This window comes from Oncorhynchus gorbuscha, unplaced genomic scaffold (assembly GCF_021184085.1).
Source record: "Oncorhynchus gorbuscha isolate QuinsamMale2020 ecotype Even-year unplaced genomic scaffold, OgorEven_v1.0 Un_scaffold_592, whole genome shotgun sequence".
NCBI lineage: Eukaryota > Metazoa > Chordata > Actinopteri > Salmoniformes > Salmonidae > Oncorhynchus > Oncorhynchus gorbuscha.
In genome coordinates, this window is record NW_025745428.1 from 202,501 (window position 1) to 225,947 (window position 23,447).

General features: G+C 45.1%; 3 protein-coding genes and 1 long non-coding RNA gene across 5 annotated transcripts in view; 2 read left to right on the plus strand and 2 right to left on the minus strand.

Annotated features, from left to right (window-relative positions):
- The window catches only part of LOC124018960 (phosphorylase b kinase regulatory subunit alpha, liver isoform-like), a 40,981-nt gene extending 37,661 nt beyond the window's left edge, over positions 1–3,320 (minus strand). For both annotated transcript variants that reach the window (XM_046334292.1, XM_046334293.1), the window contains exons 1-2: positions 3,177–3,320; positions 2,924–3,015 (exon numbers count right to left, since the gene is read on the minus strand). In XM_046334292.1, coding sequence (XP_046190248.1) covers positions 2,924–3,001 — 78 coding nt within the window. In that variant the 5' untranslated portion in view covers positions 3,002–3,015; positions 3,177–3,320. The remainder of the gene's footprint in view (positions 1–2,923; positions 3,016–3,176) is intronic.
- A 218-nt stretch (positions 3,321–3,538) lies between these two features.
- LOC124018961 (AP-1 complex subunit sigma-2-like) lies at positions 3,539–8,655 on the plus strand. Its single transcript, XM_046334295.1, has 4 exons — positions 3,539–3,931; positions 4,675–4,853; positions 6,955–7,063; positions 8,605–8,655. Exons 2-4 carry the CDS (start codon positions 4,675–4,677, stop codon positions 8,647–8,649), a joined length of 333 nt encoding a protein of 110 aa, XP_046190251.1. The 5' UTR covers positions 3,539–3,931; the 3' UTR covers positions 8,650–8,655.
- Positions 8,656–9,500: 845 nt separating this feature from the next.
- On the plus strand, positions 9,501–15,393 carry LOC124018963. Its single transcript, XR_006835714.1, has 2 exons — positions 9,501–9,538; positions 15,205–15,393. It is a non-coding gene; the product is annotated as an uncharacterized LOC124018963 (long non-coding RNA).
- A 3,998-nt stretch (positions 15,394–19,391) lies between these two features.
- Positions 19,392–23,398, minus strand: zrsr2 (zinc finger (CCCH type), RNA-binding motif and serine/arginine rich 2). The gene is made up of 11 exons (XM_046334310.1): positions 23,152–23,398; positions 22,845–22,933; positions 22,633–22,699; positions 22,060–22,168; positions 21,845–21,931; positions 21,308–21,346; positions 21,063–21,175; positions 20,418–20,631; positions 20,247–20,302; positions 20,007–20,116; positions 19,392–19,867 (listed from the first exon to the last, which is right to left on the minus strand). The coding sequence occupies exons 1-11, from the start codon at positions 23,193–23,195 to the stop codon at positions 19,617–19,619; spliced, it is 1,179 nt and encodes a 392-aa protein (XP_046190266.1). The 5' UTR covers positions 23,196–23,398; the 3' UTR covers positions 19,392–19,616.
- Between the last annotated feature and the right edge of the window lie 49 nt (positions 23,399–23,447).

Below are 23,447 nucleotides of genomic sequence, written 5' to 3' on the forward strand. Positions count from 1 at the left end.
ACAGAGTTAATGTGGAGGCTTTATACAGGGGGTACCGGTACAGAGTTAATGTGGAGGCTTTATACAGGGGGTACCGGTGCAGAGTCAATGTGGAGGCTTTATACAGGCGGTACCGGTACAGAGTTAATGTGGAGGCTATATACAGGGAGGTACCCGTACAGAGTTAATGTTTGGGGGCACCGGTTAGTTGAGGTAATATGTACATGTAGGTAGAGTTAAAGTGACTATGCATAGATTATAAACAGAGAGTAGCAGCAGCGTAAAAAAGGGGTCTGGGTAGCCAGAGAATCTTGTTTCTCATGGTCCTTTAGGTGCATTTTAGCAAACTCCAAGCGGGCTGCCATGTGCTTTTTACTGAGGAGGGGCTTCCGTCTGGCCACTCTACCATAAAGGCCTGATTGATGGAGTGCTGCAGAAGGTTATCCCATCTCCACAGAGGAACTCTGAAGCTCTGTCAGACTGACCATTGGGTTCTTGGTTCCCTCCCTGACCAAGGCCCTTCTACCCTGATGGCTCAGTTTGGCCAGGCGGCCAGCTCTCTACTTCTTTCCTTTAAGAAGGATAGAGGCCACTATGTTCTTGGGGCCCTTCAAAGCTGCAGAAATGTTTTGGTACACTTCCCCAGATCTGTGCCTCGACACAATCCTGTCTCGGAGCTCTACGGACAATTCCTTCGACCTTGCGGCTTGGTTTTTGCTCTGACATGCACCGTCAACTGTGGGACCTTATATAGACAGGTGTGTGCCTTTCCAAATCGTGTCATAACAATTTAATTTACCACAGGTGAACTCCAATCAAGTTGTAAAGAACAGCTCAAGGATGATCAATGGAAACAGGATGCACCTGAGCTCAATTTCAAGTCTCATAGCAAAGTGTCTGAAAACTTATGTAAATAAGGTATTTTTGTTTTTAAAAACCTGTTTTCGCTTTGTTATTATGGGGTATGATGTGTAGATTGATGAGGGGAAAAAATATATTTAAAATAAGGCTGTAACATAAAAAAATGTGGAATAAGTTAAGGGGTCTGAATAGTTTCCAAATGCACTGTAGCTGGCCACTAGAGATGTATATATATATATATATATATATATATATATATATATATATATATGCCACCCCCGTGCTTCATGGTTGGAATGGTATTCTTCGGCTTGCAAGCCTCCCCCATTTTCCTCAAAACATATCAATGGTCATTATGGCCAAACAGTTCTATTTTTCAAAAAAAAGTACCATCTTTGTGTCCATGTGCAGTTGCAAACCGTAGTCTGGCTTTTTTTATGTTGGTGTTGGAGCAGTGGCTTCTTCCTTGCTGAGCGGCCTTTCAGGTTATGTCAATATAGGACTTGTTTTACTGTGGATATAGATGCTTTTGTACCTGTTTCCTCCAGCATCTTCACAGGGTTCTTTGCTGTTGTTCTGGGATTGATTTGCACTTTTCGCACCAAATTATGTTCATCTCTAGGAGACAGAATACGTCTCCTTCCTGAGCGGTATGATGGCTGACTGGTCCCATGGTGTTTATACTTGCGTACTATTGTTTGTACAGATGAACATGGTACCTTCAGGCTTTTGGAAATTGCTCCCAAGGATGAACCAGACTTGTGGAGGTCTACAATTGTTTTTCTGAGGTTTTTCTGATTTCTTTATATTTTCCCATGATGTCAAGCAAAGTATGAAGGTAGGCCTTGAAATACATCCACAGGTACACCTCCAACTGACTCAAATTATGTCAATTAGCTTCTAAAGCCATTACATTTTCTTACTGACTTGCCTAGTTAAATAAAGCTAAAAAAAAGAAGGTCCCCTAAGCAAGCTGGTCCTGGGGCTCTGTTCACAAACAGACCCCACAGAGCCCCAGGACAGCAACACAATTAGACCCAACAAAATCATGACAAAACAAAAAGATAATTACTTGACACATTGGAAAGAATTAACAAAAAACAGAGCAGACTAGATTGCTATTTGGCCCTAAACAGAGAGTACACAGTGGCAGAATACCTGACCACTGTGACTGACCCAAACTTAACAGTGCTGTACAAGAATTTGCTTTCAAATTGCGTCAAACATGACTTTAGGCCGCCGTAGACAGACATGGCTCTCAAGAGAAGACAGGCTATGGGCACACTGCCCACAAAATGAGATGGAAGTGCAGCTCAGTTTCCTAACCTCCTGCCCAATGTATGACCATATTAGACACATATTTTTCTCAGATTACACAGAACCAGAAAGAATTTGAAAACAAATCCAATATCTATTGGGTGAAATACCACAGTGTGACATCACAGCAGCAAGATGTGTGACCTGTTGCCACAAGAAAAGGGCATCCAGTGAAAAACAAACACCATTGTAAATACAACCCATATTTATGTTGATTTATTTTCCCTTTTGTACATCGTTACAACACTGTATAAAGACATAATATGCCATTTGAAATGTCTTTATTCTTTTGGAACATTTGTGAGTGTAATGTTTACTGTTCATTTTTTATTTTTTATTTCACTTTAGTTTATCATATGTTTCCCATGCCAATATAGCCCCTTAAATTGAAATTGAATTGAGAGAGAGAGAGAGAGAGAGAGAGAGAGAGAAAGACTGTTGACTGACCTCAAGTAGAGTAGATAAGACAAATACTTTCTATGTTCTCTCTCTATTTTAAGTTGACCTTTGTCCAGGCTTTTATTTATTTTAGGGAGTCCGCGCCAGGACAGTTTGCCCATTTAAAAACAGAGAGCTATTGACTCTAGGCTTTCTAAGGATAAGTAACAGACATTTAGCCTACTGTGGGGATTTTACTGAGGTATCAATATCATTAGACCTATTGTGCATGACTTCTTTCATTGCAAATGGTAACTGTACGAATGTTATTCGCATGACATAACGTGACATTATGTCTGGCAGTGGTACGTGATATAATGAAACATACCTGGTGACATAGAATAGTCTCATGAACGAGCCTGGCGAATCCATCGAGCTTCACACCTGAGTTACTGCGGCTCCGCATGTTGCCGTCTCTATCTGTCAATGTGAAATGATGACAGACAGGTAGTTAGAGCAGGATCATTTATAGTAGGGTACAGTAGTCGTGGGTCCTGACTACATTTGAAGCGTTCGCAATAGTAAAAGTACTGCCGTATGCTGTAATCAAATAACATTACTGTGTATAGAACGTCACCTACCTTGAACCCATCAGTTATTGTGCAATGCATAAATATCGCTGTTGACAGCTTTGCAGTAGCAGCTAACAATTCCACATCCATTCAACGCATTTCATAAAACTCCTAGTTGCTCCAGCGCAGTAGCATCAGTGTCAAAATATGACCGAATACGTCACGTCCCAGAGGTGTTTTTAGCTCAACATACACCATTCCTTCACATGTAACAGATTACTGCTTCTCTCTCGGTCTCTCAATGTGCCTCTCCTCTTCCTGATGTGGACAGAATGTCCGGTATACAGTTGCCATAAAGGGGGCGCTAGAGCAGCCAACGTAGAGAAGATGAGTTGGTTATTACATATATGAATTATTGTTAGAATCTGTTATGTTTTTTTAACATAACATAGATCTCGATTTAAACCAACAAACGGTGCCTGGTTTGTTTTCGGCTTTGCTTTCTATTTTACTTCGTGTGGTCTTTGTATCACCTCGGCATCATTCTGTTCAATCTAATATTTTTATATTTTCAGAATACTTTGATTGATACCAGTGCGACCCCACCTTGTCCATTTACATTCTGCAGGCATAGTAAACAAGGGCTGGAATAACGGAATTTTTAAGCCAATCAAAAATCCGGACAGTAGTTGTGTTAACCAATCAAAATAGATCTAACTGCATCCCCGCTGAACGCTCGACTTCACTGGGTGGACTGCACATTTCTGTTGGATAGATTTGAATCTGCAATTCATAGGGTTTTTGAGTCAACATTCAAGATAAAGGTACGTTTTACCTCCTTATTTGTTTGGCCAGTTGTTGCAATTGCACATATTGAACGAAAAAGCGTCCTGTGCTTCTGATAATGTCCACAAAAAGCCATTGAAAAAGTAGCTAGCTAGACATCCTTACTGTGTATGTTAGCTGCTAGCGCTAGCCACCCATCTCTGAGCTAGCTTTACACTCAAATTTGATGGATATACTGAGGGCCATAAGCTACATAACTAACAACAACTAGGCTAACTAGTTACATGACTGGGAAAATGTCTGTGTTTTGATAGGCAAATCCTCAGTTGGCTAGATAGTTAGACAGAGAAGACCATATGAGGTCTTGACTATGGAGAAGATATTTCACTAGCTATGTAAGCAAACTACCATTTATGTTTGGCTACTGTAGCTCCTTGCTCCAACATACACCCTCACACTGCCTCTGTATTGTATCACTTTACTGAACAGACTGGGTTCAAGTCTCTTGTGTGCCTGAAGACGGAATCATCCCGATGAGCTAAAGCCCACCGAACCACCTCTGTTACACTTGTATTGATCCTTGTCTCCTCTCACCTTCCTTCTCCTCTGTCCCCTATCATTCTCCCTTTCTCTCCTCGCCCCATCCCCCTCCCTCCTCTGTTCTTCCCCCTGTCCTCCCCCCTGTCCTCTCCTCTATCCTCCTCTCATTCTCTCTCCTCCTCTGCTGTCCCTCTCTCATTCTTTCTCCTCTCCTCTGTCCTCTTCTCCTCCCTCCCACCAGATGCAGTTCATGCTGCTGTTCAGTCGGCAGGGTAAGCTGCGGCTGCAGAAGTGGTATGTACCCCTGTCAGACAAAGAGAGGAAGAAGATCTCCAGGGACCTGGTCCAGACCATTCTAGCCCGTAAGCCCAAGATGTGTTCCTTCCTGGAGTGGAGGGACCTCAAGATCGTCTACAAGAGGTCAGAGAAAGACAGATAGACAGACAATGGGGTTAATTGTGGGAAATGATGTGCTCCTTCCTGGAGTGGAGGGACCTTAATGTCATCTACAAGACAGACAGACGGGGAAATGTGGACTCCATCTGATAGTGTTGAGGTCAATTCAGGAAGGGAATTTCACCATCTTTGTTAAAGTTTTTACTTCCTGAAATTGCCGGTTTTGACAACTAAATTGTAGTATAGTCTCAAACCACTACATTTACATTTACATTTAAGTCATTTAGCAGACGCTCTTATCCAGAGCGACTTACAAATTGGTGCATTCACCTTATGACATCCAGTGGAACAGTCACTTTACAATAGTGCATCTAAATCTTAAAAGGGGGGGGTGAGAGGGATACTTGTGCCAAGGTTTAGAAGGCTGGTTCTCAGTAAGACTTTGCTGCTAGGGAGGCACCCTTACAGTTTTGTTTTCAGTCAGGGGGCCATTTTGTTACAGCACTCATTCTCAGAATGGTGAAGGCCATCTGATGCTTTTGTTATTCATTATTATCCCTGCTGAACGAAAGTATGTTTATCAGAGTGTGGCCCAAGGTTAGTGCCTTTGTTGTTTATCCCTGTGTTATCCTGTCCTCCAGATACACCAGTCTGTATTCTGTTGTTTATCCCTGTGTTATCCTGTCCTCCAGATACACCAGTCTGTATTCTGTTGTTTATCCCTGTGTTATCCTGTCCTCCAGATACACCAGTCTGTATTCTGTTGTTTATCCCTGTGTTATCCTGTCCTCCAGATACACCAGTCTGTATTCTGTTGTTTATCCCTGTGTTATCCTGTCCTCCAGATACACCAGTCTGTATTTCTGTTGTTTATCCCTGTGTTATCCTGTCCTCCAGCCTGTATTTCTGCTGTTTATCCCTGTGTTATCCTGTCCTCCAGATACACCAGCCTGTATTTCTGCTGTTTATCCCTGTGTTATCCTGTCCTCCAGCCTGTATTTCTGTTGTTTATCCCTGTGTTATCCTGTCCTCCAGTCTGTATTTCTGTTGTTTATCCCTGTGTTATCCTGTCCTCCAGATACACCAGTCTGTATTTCTGTTGTTTATCCCTGTGTTGTCCTGTCCTCCAGATACACCAGTCTGTATTTCTGTTGTTTATCCCTGTGTTATTCTGTCCTCCAGCCTGTATTTCTGTTGTTTATCCCTGTGTTATCCTGTCCTCCAGATACACCAGTCTGTATTTCTGTTGTTTATCCCTGTGTTATCCTGTCCTCCAGATACGCCAGCCTGTATTTCTGTTGTTTATCCCTGTGTTATCCTGTCCTCCAGATACGCCAGCCTGTATTTCTGTTGTTTATCCCTGTGTTATCCTGTCCTCCAGATACACCAGTCTGTATTTCTGTTGTTTATCCCTGTGTTATCCTGTCCTCCAGATACACCAGCCTGTATTTCTGTTGTTTATCCCTGTGTTATCCTGTCCTCCAGTCTGTATTTCTGTTGTTTATCCCTGTGTTATCCTGTCCTCCAGATACACCAGTCTGTATTTCTGTTGTTTATCCCTGTGTTATCCTGTCCTCCAGATACACCAGTCTGTATTTCTGTTGTTTATCCCTGTGTTATCCTGTCCTCCAGATACACCAGCCTGTATTTCTGTTGTTTATCCCTGTGTTATCCTGTCCTCCAGATACACCAGCCTGTATTTCTGTTGTTTATCCCTGTGTTATCCTGTCCTCCAGATACACCAGTCTGTATTTCTGTTGTTTATCCCTGTGTTATCCTGTCCTCCAGATACACCAGTCTGTATTTCTGTTGTTTATCCCTGTGTTATCCTGTCCTCCAGTCTGTATTTCTGCTCCTTATCCCTGTGTTATCCTGTCCTCCAGATACACCAGTCTGTATTTCTGTTGTTTATCCCTGTGTTATCCTGTCCTCCAGTCTGTATTTCTGCTCCTTATCCCTGTGTTATCCTGTCCTCCAGATACACCAGTCTGTATTTCTGTTGTTTATCCCTGTGTTATCCTGTCCTCCAGTCTGTATTTCTGCTCCTTATCCCTGTGTTATCCTGTCCTCCAGATACGCCAGCCTGTATTTCTGCTGTTTATCCCTGTGTTATCCTGTCCTCCAGATACGCCAGCCTGTATTTCTGCTGTGCGGTGGAAGATCAAGACAATGAGCTCATCACGCTGGAGATCATCCACAGATACGTAGAGCTGCTGGATAAGTACTTTGGCAGTGTGAGTCTTCATATTGCACACTGCTACTGTTCTCAGTGGTCCTGTTGGTGTTCATGACAGAGGCCATACTGTTTCTCAGTGGTCCTGTTCTCTCTGTGATCATGACAGAGGCCATACTGTTCTCTCTGTGGTCCTGTTGGTGATCATGACAGAGGCCATACTGTTCTCTGTGATCATGACAGAGGCCATACTGTTCTCTGTGTTCATGACAGAGGCCATACTGTTCTCTGTGTTCATGACAGAGGCCTTACTGTTCTCTGTGTTCATGACAGAGGCCATACTGTTCTCTGTGTTCATGACAGAGGCCATACTGTTCTCTGTGATCATGACAGAGGCCATACTGTTCTCTGTGTTCATGACAGTGGCCATACTGTTCTCTCAGTGGTCCTGTTGGTGATCATGACAGAGGCCATACTGTTCTCTGTGTTCATGACAGTGGCCATACTGTTCTCTCAGTGGTCCTGTTGGTGATCATGACAGTGGCCATACTGTTCTCTGTGATCATGACAGAGGCCATACTGTTCTCTGTGTTCATGACAGAGGCCATACTGTTCTCTGTGTTCATGACAGAGGCCATACTGTTCTCTGTGTTCATGACAGAGGCCATACTGTTCTCTGTGTTCATGACAGAGGCCATACTGTTCTCTGTGTTCATGACAGAGGCCATACTGTTCTCTGTGTTCATGACAGTGGCCATACTGTTCTCTCAGTGGTCCTGTTGGTGATCATGACAGAGGCCATACTGTTCTCTGTGTTCATGACAGTGGCCATACTGTTCTCTGTGTTCATGACAGTGGCCATACTGTTCTCTGTGTTCATGACAGAGGCCATACTGTTCTCTCAGTGGTCCTGTTGGTGATCATGACAGAGGCCATACTGTTCTCTGTGTTCATGACAGAGGCCATACTGTTCTCTGTGTTCATGACAGTGGCCATACTGTTCTCTGTGTTCATGACAGAGGCCATACTGTTCTCTGTGTTCATGACAGAGGCCATACTGTTCTCTCAGTGGTCCTGTTGGTGTTCATGATAGTGGCCATACTGTTCTCTGTGTTCATGACAGAGGCCATACTGTTCTCTGTGATCATGACAGTGGCCATACTGTTCTCTGTGATCATGACAGTGGCCATACTGTTCTCTGTGTTCATGACAGAGGCCATACTGTTCTCTGTGTTCATGACAGAGGCCATACTGTTCTCTGTGTTCATGACAGTGGCCATACTGTTCTCTGTGTTCATGACAGAGGCCATACTGTTCTCTGTGTTCATGACAGAGGCCATACTGTTCTCTCAGTGGTCCTGTTGGTGATCATGACAGAGGCCATTATGTTAAAGCACCATTGCTTAGCACCTATCCAAATGATCAGATCTGTGAGACGGGGAAGAAGTATACATGTTGTTATTGGAACAGGGTCTGGTTGTTCCTGTGTCTAATGGAGCTGGTCAAACTGGTTTACCATATGGAGTAAATACTTTGGACAAGGAAAAATAATCTTCCAATGTGTTCCCTCTTGGTGTCTGTGTCTGTCTGTCTCCATGTCAGGTGTGTGAGCTGGACATCATCTTTAACTTTGAGAAGGCCTGCTAGGAGGAGAGGCTTCATCCTGGATGAGTTCCTGCTAGACCTCAAGAGGAGAGGCTCAGGAGACTCTCCAAGAAGAACACTAACCCTGACCTACAAGAAGAACGTGAAGGCTATAGAGCAGGCCGACCTGCTGCAGGAGGTAAGACTCCTCACTGACCCCTAACATCTGACCCAACACTAACCCTGACCTCCAAGAAGAACGTACTGAAGGCTATAGAGCAGGCCGACCTGCTGCAGGAGGTAAGACTCCTCACTGACCCCTAACATCTGACCCCAACACTAACCCTGACCTCCAAGAAGAACGTACTGAAGGCTATAGAGCAGGCCGACCTGCTGCAGGAGCAGGCCCCAACACTAACCCTGACCTCGACCTGCTGCAGGAGGTAAGACTCCTCACTGACCCCTAACATCTGACCCCAACACTAACCCTGACCTACAAGAAGAACGTACTGAAGGCTATAGAGCAGGCCGACCTGCTGCAGGAGGTAAGACTCCTCACTGACCCCTAACATCTGACCCCAACACTAACCCTGACCTCCAAGAAGAACGTACTGAAGGCTATAGAGCAGGCCGACCTGCTGCAGGAGGTAAGACTCCCCACTGACCCCTAACATCTGACCCCAACACTAACCCTGACCTCCAAGAAGAACGTACTGAAGGCTATAGAGCAGGCCGACCTGCTGCAGGAGGTAAGACTCCTCACTGACCCCTAACATCTGACCCAACACTAACCCTGACCTCCAAGAAGAACGTACTGTTGGCTATAGAGCAGGCCGACCTGCTGCAGGAGGTAAGACTCCTCACTGACCCCTAACATCTGACCCCAACACTAACCCTGACCTCCAAGAAGAACGTACTGTTGGCTATAGAGCAGGCCGACCTGCTGCAGGAGGTATGTGGGCTATGTCCTAGATGAGTTGGTGTAATGATGACATCTCTGGGCTATGTCCTAGATGAGTTGGTGTAATGATGACATCTCTGGACTATGATGACATCTCTGGTCTATGTCCTAGATGAGTTGGTGTAATGATGACATCTCTGAGCTATGTCCTAGATGAGTTGGTGTAATGATGACATCTCTGGACTATGATGACATCTCTGGTCTATGTCCTAGATGAGTTGGTGTAATGATGACATCTCTGGGCTATGTCCTAGATGAGTTGGTGTTATGATGACATCTCTGGGCTATGATGACATCTCTGGTCTATGTCCTAGATGAGTTGGTGTAATGATGACATCTCTGGGCTATGATGACATCTCTGGTCTATGTCCTAGATGAGTTGGTGTTATGATGACATCTCTGGGCTATGATGACATCTCTGGGCTATGTCCTAGATGAGTTGGTGTTATGATGACATCTCTGGGCTATGATGACATCTCTGGTCTATGTCCTAGATGAGTTGGTGTAATGATGACATCTCTGGTCTATGTCCTAGATGAGTTGGTGTTATGATGACATCTCTGGGCTATGATGACATCTCTGGGCTATGTCCTAGATGAGTTGGTGTTATGATGACATCTCTGGGCTATGATGACATCTCTGGTCTTTGTCCTAGATGAGTTGGTGTTATGATGACATCTCTGGTCTTTGTCCTAGATGAGTTGGTGTTATGATGACATCTCTGGTCTTTGTCCTAGATGAGTTGGTGTTATGATGACATCTCTGGGCTATGATGACATCTCTGGGCTATGTCCTAGATGAGTTGGTGTTATGATGACATCTCTGGGCTATGATGACATCTCTGGTCTTTGTCCTAGATGAGTTGGTGTTATGATGACATCTCTGGTCTTTGTCCTAGATGAGTTGGTGTTATGGCCTTTTTCTCTCTCCATCTCTGATCCCTATATGTCATTCTTGACTTGTTTAGTTTTGTGTTGAAAGTGTTTGTCTATAGTACTGCTGTATTTAGGCTAATGTTATTCGTCTGGCAGCCTGTCGGTGGCATTGTTATTCCAGGCTCTCCTACCGCCTGCATCCACATGACTGAGCTATGGGAACCTCCCCAGGGTTGGCTGTCTGAGCTCTCACTCCCTGCATCCACAGCTATATGACTGAGCTATGGAAACCTCCCCAGGGTTGGCTGTCTGAGCTCTCACTCCCTGCATCCACAGCTATATGACTGAACTATGGAAACCTCCCCAGGGTTGGCTGTCTGAGGGTTGGCTGTCTCCCCAGGGTTGGCTGTCTCTCACTACCTGCATCCACAGCTATATGACTGAGCTATGGGAACCTCCCCAGGGTTGGCTGTCTGAGCTCTCACTCCCTGCATCCACAGCTGATATGACTGAGCTATCCCCAGGGTTGGGAACCTCCCCAGGGTTGGCTGTCTGAGCTCTCACTACCTGCATCCACATGACTGAGCTATGGGAACCTCCCCAGGGTTGGCTGTCTGAGCTCTCACTCCCTGCATCCACAGCTATGATGACTGATCCACTATGGGAACCTCCCCAGGGTTGGCTGTCTGAGCTCTCACTCCCTGCATCCACATGACTGAGCTATGACTGAGGGAACCTCCCCACCTCCCCAGGGTTGGCTGTCTGAGCTCTCACTACCTGCATCCACATGACTGAGCTATGGGAACCTCCCCAGGGTTGGCTGTCTGAGCTCTCACTCCCTGCATCCACATGACTGAGCTATGGGAACCTCCCCAGGGTTGGCTGTCTGAGCTCTCACCGCCTGCATCCACATGACTGAGCTATGGGAACCTCCCCAGGGTTGGCTGTCTGAGCTCTCACTACTTGCATCCACATGACTGAGCTATGGGAACCTCCCCAGGGTTGGCTGCCTGAGCTCTCACCGCCTGCATCTACATGACTGAGCTATGGGAACCTCCCCAGGGTTGGCTGTCTGAGCTCTCACTACCTGCATCCACAGCTATATGACTGAGCTATGGGAACCTCCCCAGGGTTGGCTGTCTGAGCTCTCACTACCTGCATCCACAGCTATATGACTGAGCTATGGGAACCTCCCCAGGGTTGGCTGTCTGAGCTCTCACTGCCTGCATCCACATGACTGAGCTATGGGAACCTCCCCAGGGTTGGCTGCCTGAGCTCTCACTGCCTCTGTTCATAAAGGGGGCTTCACTCACTATTCAGCTCTCATTCATGACTACCATCAGCATGAAACACTGGAGAATCTGACTGGGGGGGTTGACAAAAGGGGGTGTACTTTTCCAGTCTAATCCACCCTTTTCATCAGAATTGTTCCAACTAAAACTATAGAGCTGCATCATACTTTATATATTTTACGTCTAGCTGAAGAGTCTGTGCTTGAGGAAGGATGATTTGTGTTTTAGGTCTGATAATGTTTACTAGTTTATACAAGGCTTGGCTAACAACGTCACAGAAACGATGGTCCGAGCTCTTCAATGGGACCACATCAATGGGAAGGCTGTGTGTGGTGTTTCTGGATGGTCAGATGGCAACGATGAAGTAGGGGGACTCGTTTCAACTAGTTCAATCTCGTTCTGGCACCAGAGCTCGGTGCTTATTATGGGATGTATTAGGTTACGATATCCGACTTCTTCGATATAGCGTTAGTGATATGTTCCAGAAGGAACCCACTGAACGATTCAGGATATGAAGAATCATATTTGTCTTGGTAAAATGTACTTTATAACAACGGAAGTGAAATGCAATCACCAAAGCGCGTTACGGACACCCTTTGTGTTTGAGAGACAAGTGCACATTTTTATTTATGTTTTCAATAAACATTGAAATACAGTTTACATGTTGTCAACAGTCTAATAAAATAAAAAAAGAACGATCTCGCTCTCCCAGAACAAGCTTGGCTAGTGGTAAAAACCTGCTTATTCAGACAAAAGACCAATCTAAGCCGACCACGTCTCTGCTAAACAACCAACCCATCTATTTGTTAGCTTACTAACTGGGCCTGGCAGTCATGCACATCATATGAAACGAATGAGGTGGTAAGTGCAGCACCAGGCTCACAACACTAAATGCTTTACCAAGCTAGCTATCTGGCCACTGTCGCTAGTGACATCATTAACTCGCAATGGATCAGTTTTCACGAAGCAGCTGCCTAGAGACCCTTTACCTACCTAGCTAGCTAGCGAATCATGCTAACCATTGTTAGGAATTTTATAAATAATGACTAAACAATATCTACATTTCAAATAGAACTATAACTAATGAAACTTATACTCTGTTTTATATCTGATTAATAATTTTAATTCATAAGGAAGGGATTGTGGAGCACGAAACAGGGGGGTAATTAAATTAAATAAATACCATTCCAGCCAGGTTGGAGAGGACTGGAACTGTGGGTTTTTAAGTAAGCAAAAAGGGTCGTTAACCTATGGTTGAACCGACTCAACTTAGCTCTGGGATGTTTAGATAAGGCAGAGAGTGTTTTTCCTGGGTTTTCCATTATCTGAAACTGTCTTCTAAATAGTGATGGATGAAGGTGACCATTCCAGAAGTTAATAGATAAGTGTGTGTCTGGAGTGAGCGAGCTAGTGGGTTGGAATGAACTTTTCAACTGGTTGGAATCCTGGTTGATAGGAGGAAGGACAATTTATAACCTATGACGTCATATTTTGTAAAAAAAAAAACTGTTGTTCGTGGTTATATGGCAGCGCGCTCCGAGAATAAATCCTATTATCTCATTTTGATAAGACTGATCTCTGTCTATTTTATGCAAATAAGAATCTTACAAATTCTCATAAAATAGACTAAGTGAATTCAATTAATGAAAACATATTGGAATTATGAAATTACATTAACACCATTTAGCTTACGTTAGCCAGCTAGCTAAAAGTCTATCTATGGGCTGTATGTGATTATGGAGAGTGAATTAAATATATATATATATATCTTGCTGTGGCCATCTGGCTAGTATCAAAAAGGGCATTCTGCAACGCTAGTGCAGCTAGCTGACATTGACTAGACCGTAATGCAACACACACGGACATCCATTGCCATCTTCTGGTTTGGAGTATTTTTAACGAGGCTGAGGACTTCGCTGTGTGACAACTCTGTTCGGAGGTGCTAAGTACTGTCACATGTTTGCCTGCCGACAATCCTACCGATGTGTCTGGCTATTATTGATTAAATACCTTGTTAACAGTGCAATTTTTGAAGCCACAACTAATGTCTGGATTGGACATTTTGTGCCTTTCCTTTATTGCTCGTTTGGAACACAGGAGGTTGGTGGCACCTTAATTGGGGAGGACGGGCTCGTGGTAATGTCTGGGGAGGACGGGCTCGTGGTAATGTCTGGGGAGGACGGGCTCGTGGTAATGTCTGGGGAGGACGGGCTCGTGGTAATGTCTGGGGAGGACGGGCTCGTGGTAATGTCTGGGGAGGACGGGCTCGTGGTAATGTCTGGGGAGGACGGGCTCGTGGTAATGTCTGGGGAGGACGGGCTCGTGGTAATGTCTGGGGAGGACGGGCTCGTGGTAATGTCTGGGGAGGACGGGCTCGTGGTAATGTCTGGGGAGGACGGGCTCGTGGTAATGTCTGGGGAGGACGGGTTCGTGGTAATGTCTGGGGAGGACGGGCTCGTGGTAATGTCTGGGGAGGACGGGCTGGGGAGGACGGGCTCGTGGTAATGTCTGGGGAGGACGGGCTCGTGGTAATGTCTGGGGAGGACGGGCTGGGGAGGACGTGGTAATGTCTGGGGAGGACGGGGCTCGTGGTAATGTCTGGGAGGACGGGCTCGTGGTAATGTCTGGGGAGGACGGACTCGTGGTAATGTCTGGGGAGGACGGGCTCGTGGTAATGTCTGGGGAGGACGGGCTCGTGGTAATGTCTGGGGAGGACGGGCTCGTGGTAATGTCTGGGGAGGACGGGCTCGTGGTAATGTCTGGGGAGGACGGGCTCGTGGTAATGTCTGGGGAGGACGGGCTCGTGGTAATGTCTGGGGAGGACGGGCTCGTGGTAATGTCTGGCTCGTGGTAATGTCTGGGGAGGACGGGCTCGTGGTAATGTCTGGGGAGGACGGGCTCGTGGTAATGTCTGGATCTGAATCAGTGGAATGGTATCAAATACATTTATTTTAATCTTTATTTAACCAGGCAAGTCAGTTAAAACAAATTCTTATTTTCAATGACGGCCTAGGAACAGTGGGTTAACTGCCTGTTCAGGGGCAGAACGACAGTCAGCTCAGGGATTTGAACTTGCAACCTTCCGGTTATTAGCCCAACGTTCTAACCACTAGGCTACCCTGCCGCCCCACATGATTTGATACCCTTCCATTCGCTCCATTGCAGCCATTTATTATGAGCCGTCCTCCCCCCCAGCAGCCTCCTCTGATTTACATCAGCTGGTCTTGCGGTCAGTTGTATTCAAACAGTGCTTTTCTCTCTCTCTCCGTGCTTCACCTCCTGCTAGGATGCCAAAGTAAGTGTTACATCTACCTGATCTGCTGTATTTAATCGTGGCGTTGGAGCAGTTACTCAAGTCATTGCATTTAGGCTTCAAACACCTGTTTTCTTGTATGCAATCCATAAACCAATCAAACTGGTCCATCTTCAGACTGACTACAGTGTTTTATCCTTCTCAACTGTCCTCTTGTCTGTTCCCTCCCTCCTTTAGGAAGCTGAAGCCCCACGGAGTGTCCTGGAGGAGATTGGCCTGACATAAACTCCCTCCATCACTGCCCCAACTATCTCCCTCTCTTTATTATCTCTCTCTCTTCACGGGGGCCCAAACATCTTGTTCTCGCTCCTTTGATGTGCTGTAGTGTTGTCTTGTACTAAAACTCTTATCATGTTGTTAATGTTACTTGTGCCAACTGTCTGTTCCTTGTTTTTTTTTTTGTACCTCGTCAAACACTCACCTTTTGAAACCCCTGGGGTACATGCAGCCAGTGGCCACAGACGACACCAATAATACCTGAAATCTCACCCACCTTCCTTAAGTCAGTGTTTCTGTTGTACGTGACATGTCCGTGACGGGCATTTTAACTCCAGTCTCGTCTAGAGAATTTAAAACAATTCAAAAGTATATCATAAAGAGTAAGAAACCCCTTTTTTTACTTCAATGGGATGTTCACAAGTAAAAGAAAGCAAAAGGATGTCAGTATTTTTAAAGAAGTGTTACAGTTTAAAAGTATTCATGTTCATTCTTTCATTGTTTGACCAAAGAACACTGTGTTATAATCATATCGTTTTGAAGATAAATGGTGTTTAGGGGAAAATATGTGCTCTCTCAGGGTTGGGGTCAATTCTATTTAAATTCCTATCAATTCAGAAAGTAAACCAATTTACACTTTTTTTACTCATTGAAGGAAATGTGCATTGGAATATCAGTGTATTCCTGAATTTAAATAGAATTGACCCAAGCCTTGCTCTGTATAGCCTGAGTCCCAGATCTTTGTGCTGTCTTGCTACCTCCTGTGTCGTTCAATATGTTCAGTTGGGAAGACAGCACAAACACACCTGGGACTCCTCCCATTCTGCATGCTTTAAAAGGCAAGGGAAGAGTAACACTGGGGACTCCGCCCACTCTGCATGCATTAAAAGGCAAGAGAGGAGTAACACTGGGGACTCCGCCTACTCTGCATGCTTTAAAAGGCAAGGGATGAGTAACTCCGCCTACTCTGCATGCTTTATAAGGCAAGGGAAGAGTAACTCCGCCCACTCTGCATGCTTTAAAAGGCAAGGGATGAGTAACTCCGCCTACTCTGCATGCTTTAAAAGGCAAGGGATGAGTAACTCCGCCTACTCTGCATGCTTTAAAAGGCAAGGGATGAGTAACTCCGCCTACTCTGCATGCTTTATAAGGCAAGGGAAGAGTAACTCCGCCCACTCTGCATGCTTTAAAAGTCAAGGGAAGAGTGACTCCGCCCACTCTGCATGCTTTATAAGGCAAGGGAAGAGTAACTCCGCCCACTCTGCATGCTTTAAAAGGCAAGGGAAGAGTAACTCCGCCCACTCTGCATGCTTTATAAGGCAAGGGAAGAGTAACTCCTCCCAATGCTTTATAAGGCAAGGGAAGAGTAACTCCCCCACTCTGCATGCTTTATAAGGCAAGGGAAGAGTAACACTAGTGAAAATGAACAAAAAGGGATTCTGTTACTAATCGAACTTGTCTTCATCACACAATGTTTTAACTGTCAATGAAAATGCATTTAGGGCACTTGATTCGTAGCCTGGTTCTGACCTGAATTCTGTTCATGAAGTGATCGTGAAACTGGAATATTCTGTTTGAATCATAACAGGCTACTTGTTATTGAGGAAGGTTGTGACAATTGAAGCACAAATCATGAGGTACTCCCACTATATCACTGCCTGTGCTTAGTGCACATGGACATGACCAGTTATTGAATTAGTGCACACGGACATTATTGAATTACCAGTTATTGAATTGTTTACAAAAACCATTGGTTAAAGAAGCCTAAACCTGTTGCAATTCCCTGTCTACCGTACAGACTGCTCCTTCATCAATGACCAGAATGGTGTCCTGTGAGGACATTTAATGTTCTCTTTCAGCTTGTACTGTATTTGCTCTTTAACTGTTGTGACATCCCAAATGGCACCCTATTCCCTACATAGTGCACTACTTTTGGCCAGAGCCTATGAAGAAGTGCACTAAATAAGGAATAGGGCACCATGTCTTGCTCCTGTGTACATTATGAATCATTTCAAAGTATTGCATTTTATTTTACACAGACAACTGTCACTACTTCAGTTCTCTCATACTGTAAATCATTAAAACAATATGTCTATGGATTAGCAGAACAGTTGTTTTGCCTGGCCTTTTTTTCACAGAAAATGTAAAGTGTGTGGAAGAAACAAGGTTCAATTGTAGGTCAAATAGCAAATGCTCACGAGTTACTTTTGGCAATAAAAATACACATACTGTATAAAAAACATTTAATTGTCACATCTTTACATTTAGAACAAACTAACATTTGTAAAGCTAGGTTGAGCAGTGCATTGGTGAAGACTGAAAACAGTCAATGCATAAACAGTGTACACTTCAAAATGCCCATAGTAGTCATGGTGACGTCCATACAGAACACATGTCTGCTATGGGTCATTCTGCTGTCATTCTGCTATGGGTCATAGCAGTCATGGTGACGTCCATACAGAACACATGTCATTCTGCTATGGGTCATAGCAGTCATGGTGACGTCCATACAGAACACATGTCATTCTGCTATGGGTCATAGCAGTCATGGTGACGTCCATACAGAACACATGTCATTCTGCTATGGGTCATAGCAGTCATGGTGACGTCCATACAGAACACATGTCATTCTGCTATTCATAGCAGTCATGGGTCCATAGAACACATGTCATTCTGCTATGGGTCATGGTCATGGTGACGTCCATACAGAACACATGTCATTCTGCTATGGGTCATAGCAGTCATGGTGACGTCCATACAGAACACATGTCATTCTGCTATGGGTCATGGTGAGCAGAACACATCATTCTGCTATGGGTCATAGCAGTCATGTCCATACAGAACACATGTCATTCTGCTATGGGTCATAGCAGTCATGGTGACGTCCATACAGAACACATGTCATTCTGCTATGGGTCATAGCAGTCATGGCGTCCATACAGAACACATTTCATTCTGCTATGGGTCATAGCAGTCATGGTGACGCGATACAGAACACATGTCATTCTGCTATGGGTCATAGCAGTCATGGTGACGTCCATACAGAACACATGTCATTCTGCTATGGCCTAGCAGTCATGGTGACGTCCATACAGAACACATTCATTCTGCTATCAGGCACATACAGAACACATGGCTATGGGTCATAGCAGTCAGGGGAATCAGGCAGCGTCTCAGGTCCATCCTGTTCACATTCCTCTTCAGGCACACTGGGTAGAGAGGATACTCCCGCTTGAGGAAGATACTATGGAGGTCTGGGGAGAGTGTGTTTGCCTCAGGAGTACTGTTGTCAGTGGCCCCAGGAGGCTGAGCGATGTCCACATCCCCAGGGCTAGGAGAGGGGACAATAGGTGGACAGGGATCCTCAGGCTCCTCCTTGACCTGGGTCTGTATGTCTGAAGTGACTGCATTGGCATTCACAAGAGACTCAGACAACATGAGACTAAGTATGGTATTTACCCTAGCAGTCTCCTGGGTAGTGTTGTCTACATCCACAGTCTCCTGGGTCGTGTTGTCTACATCCACAGTCTCCTGGGTAGTGTTGTCTACCTCATGAGGAGTCCGTGTACTGCTGTCTACAAGGTTTGGAGAGGGTTTCTCCTCGTCCCAAGACTCCTTCCCTGACTCTGCAGATGAACTCTGACCCCCAGCCGACTGGCTCTTTTTGTCCCTCTTGGGTTTCCTCCTCTTGCTCTTCTTCTTTTTCCTTTTTTTGGAGTGTTTGTGGCGTGATGGAGCTGTGTCGCTGCTGTCGTTGGCTGGCTGCTTGTCTTTTTGGGATGTTTTCCCAGGGCTCCTGCTCCCCTGTCTCTTCCTCTTAGAGGCCTCTCCAGGGCTCCTGCTCCCCTGTCTCTTCCTCTTAGAGGCCTCTCCAGGGCTCCTGCTCCCAAGTCTCTTCCTCTTAGAGGCCTCTCCAGGGCTCCTGCTCCCTGTCTCTTCCTCTTAGAGGCCTCTCCAGGGCTCCTGCTCCCAAGTCTCTTCCTCTAGAGGACTCTCCAGGGCTCCTGCTCCCCCTCTTCCTCTTGAGGACTCCCCAGGCTGGCTGATCTGGATCTCCCCTACTAGCCTCTGTGGGTGAACCCCTCCACCCCTCCTCTTGCCCCCATCTCGGTCTCTGCTCCCATCCTGCCGGTCTCGGTCCCTGCTCCTGCCTCTGTCCCTCCCATCTCTGTCCCTGCTCCTGCCTCTGTCCCTCCCATCTCTGTCCCTGCTCCTGCCTCTGTCCCTCCCATCTCTGCTCCCATCCCGCCGGTCTCTGTCCCTCCTATCTCTGCTCCCATCCCGCCGGTCTCTGTCCCTACTCCTCGACCTGGGTCTTGTGCTGCTACGACTGGTCCAAGACCTGTCACTCTGAAGACTATCTCTCCTTTGGGCTATTCTGCTCTCCCTGCTCCTACTCCTCCTGCTCCTCTCCCCCGTCGGCTCTGTGACCTCTCGGTCCACGAGGAGCGGTTACTTCTCTCAGAGAACCGGCCCCCAGCGAAAGACCCGGTACCTCCTCCTCCCCGGTCGGGGGACATGTGCAGGTCCCTGTCCGCCTCCCAGAACTCATTTCCAGGGTTACGGTACACGTGCAGAAAGTTGCAGTGCTTTCCTTTCGGACACTTCTGTCGGTCGAACAAACCTGTGGAGGATCACGGCAATCAAACAAATACCAGGGTCTTAATGATATACACAACTTATGACTAGCATGATTCTGTACACATCCGTGTAGGTAGGTGTATTGTGGTTCTCAGTTGTACTTTTGTGCTCCATTCACTCACCACATATAGCAGTCTTCCATCTGGTGACAGGAGAGAACTCACACTGGAGCTGTTTACCAGCGTACCATCTTCCATTGAACATCACGAAGGCCTCTCTGCACTGCTCCTCTCTAAAGACACAGACAGCAAAGAGAAAAATAGACCGATACACTACTTGATTACTCAAAATTGAGAAACACCGTTGTTTCTTCGCCTACAAAACCTATCAGACCATTTTTATAAGCTGCTTAGTTTACTTACGTGTCAAACTGGACATAAACATTTCCTCTCAAATGTGGCTCAAAGTTGCAGCTGACCTGAAGACAGAGACAAAACGAGAGAGGAGTTTGATTCATTGCCCCTCAAGAGTGGATAGGTCTCCTTTCCATTGAATCACTCCTTCTAGTCCAGCAAGACAAACATCATATTCACCTTAAACTGCACCACCTTGCCAGCAGTCCTGAACTCAGGAAGTACATCCTCGTAGAAATCCACAAACTGCTGTTGTACCTCCTCCTCGCTGTGCTCCAGACAGGCGTCTGTATCGTAGTCGTCCCGTGACCTCTGGTCCATCCCGAAAGTCGCAAACATCCCCCGGATCATCAGAGTAGGGCTGGACGGGGGGTGGACATGCTTACGAGAGCACCTGACCAATCAGGTGAGCAGAAGATTTCATTAGTTAAACGCTAATATAAAGAAAATATGGTATACAAATGACTGTGCTATGCAGTATTCTGAAAGATGAGCCTCATTTAAGGAAAATCAACAAGAATGCACTTCCCAGGACTCCCTGGAAAAAGGTGTTGGACTATCCTAGCTAAAAATAATAATACAAATAATTATAGTAATAATATTAAAAACAAAAAATTATAAATATACAAATAAGAAATAAATTATAATTATAAAAATAAAAAAAATATAATTATAAAAATGATAAAAATTACAAATAAAAAAATTATAATTATAAAATCAAATAAAAAAATAAAAAATTATAAAAATACAAATAAAAAAATAAATTATAATTATAAAAATACAAATAAAAAATGAAATGTGTTCCTATTTAGAACCATTACCAACCTGTCGCCGAAGCGGCAGGCTCCAGTTTTGAGGAAGAAGGGACAGTTAGCCCGGTCTTGCTCCGTACCGAAATCTGGAGCCTCAGGGTTTCTCCAGGGACCCCCATTCTCCAGCTACACGCAAAACAGGAAGTAGAATAGGTTTGTTTCTGTAATAATTGCACCTAGCTGCTTTACAGAAAAATGTTCCATCAAAGACGGTCAAGACTCCTTTCCAAACATCAAGTTGGTTTGTGATTTTCCTACCTGACTCTCAGCCTGGTCCAACATTTTCTGTACAGCTTCCTATAAATGGTGCAAACATAGGATGGGCTGGTGAAAACCTGCAGTGGCATATCTGGATGTCTGTTACTGCAAGTCAAGAATCTCTTACCAGCGGTTGAAAGCGAGCCACAAAATATGCCTTTGTACAAAGACACTAGACATAAGAACTGCAAAGGTGTGTGTGTGTGTGTATTTTGTCCCTGAGCAGTATGAGAATAACCAGAAGACATGAGGAAACAAATCCACAGATAAAAGATACATCCTTGTCCCATGGCAGCACAGACCTGTAGGAGTGTCCCTCTTTGTGTGTATCTTAGTTAAGGTCTTTGCGTGTATCACAGTTAAGGAAAAACACGTGGATAAAAGTGGATGTCTGAGGCAAAAACACTTCTTTCTCACACAAAAGACACGTTACTGTGTAATATTTCTTATGTTAAAACCATTGTGTGACCAAAATACAAAAGGAAGAGGATATGTAGCTCTTCCATTGTGCGTTTATCCTCCTGGTGCACGTTTCACCTCTCTGTCTCTCTTCTCCTGTTTCTTCTGCTCCTTCTCCTCTTCCTCTCTCCTCTGCTGGGCCTCCCATTCCTGCTTTATCCTCGCCTGCAGACATGGAAAGCGGTTACACACATTATTTCAGTGAAGCATGGGGGGGGGGGCACTTCATTTGGCCCGAGTTCTGGTTAAACTTAGGGAATAGGGTGCCATTCTACATTGTGACAGTTCTGTACCTCCTCTTCCTCCTGTCTCTTCCTTGCAGCGTCTTCCCTCTCCCACCGGAGTCTGAATTCCTGCTGGGCCAGCCTCTCCCTCTCCAGCCACTCCTGATCTAGGCGCCGTCTGAATCAAAAACACATTTTATTTGTCACATGCGCCGAACACAACAGGTTACCGTAAAATGCTAACTTACAAGCCCTTAACCAACAATGCAGTACAATAATTCTTTGTTTTTAACTATCAAAACATAACAATAGATTTACATAACGAGGCTATACACAGGGGATACCAGTACCGAGTCAATGTGTGGGGGTACAGGTTAGTCCAGGTCATTTGTAAAAGTGACTATGCATGGATAATAAACAGTGAGTAGCAGCAGTGTAAAAACAGATGGAGGGGGGTATTTGATTGGTTGTTCAGCCTTTAGGTCCCGGACTTGGCGCTACAGTACCGCTTGCCGTGCGGTAGCAGAGAGAACAGTTGATTGGAGTCTTACAATTTTTTTAATACAGGACACATGGAACAATATTACAGACACTGAAAAGTGCCATTGCTCATCAACTTAAAACTGTAGAAATATTTGCTACCTTTCTTCCTCAGCCTTCCTTTCCTCTTCATCATCATCTTGTTCTGGTGGAGAATCATCTCCATTTTCTAAGTGTTTAGGGAGATGAATTAGAGCTCGTCAGTGGATGGTTAGACATTCAGAATACATAGTCCCCGTCGGGAATTATAAACAACTGGCTAGTAGTAGAGAGAATACCATGTAGGATTTTCAAATATATCCACTGTGACATACCACCAGATTCTCTGATTTGGGCTTTGGCGAGGGCTTGGCGTTTTCGTTTTCTTCTTTCTTTCTTCTTCAAAGATGCCCTGCGTTTTTGACTGTGGGAAAATATAACAAGGCATGGGTTGTCTAAGTTACTATCTAGTCAGTGTTTGTCAACACAGTCACTGCGAGCTTGCTAACGTTAGTTATCTACTTGACTACCATAACTAGATCATTTACAGCACTACGGTGTGATTCTTTGGCACCACCATGCATATCAATTAAATTTACATGACATAACAACATCAGATTAACGCCAATTATCTTAACATACCCCAATGAGGGTGCTGACACCGCAGAAGGTATTGATGCTGCCATTTTGCAGAAAACTCATTCAATTCGTCAGGGGTCAAAGTTGAAAATGTCCCTCTTCGTTTGAAATGTTTGTCAAAATCGTTTCAAACGAAAATTACTTGCACCGTATGAATCGTTCCGTTGTACTGTTGCCATAAACTTTTACATTTCTCTTCGAAAATGTTCAGCGAACGAATTAATTTTTAGATTGTTCGATGATAAATCACTTCCTGGTCATGTCTGCGCACGCGCCGTTACTACGATGTTGTGAGAACG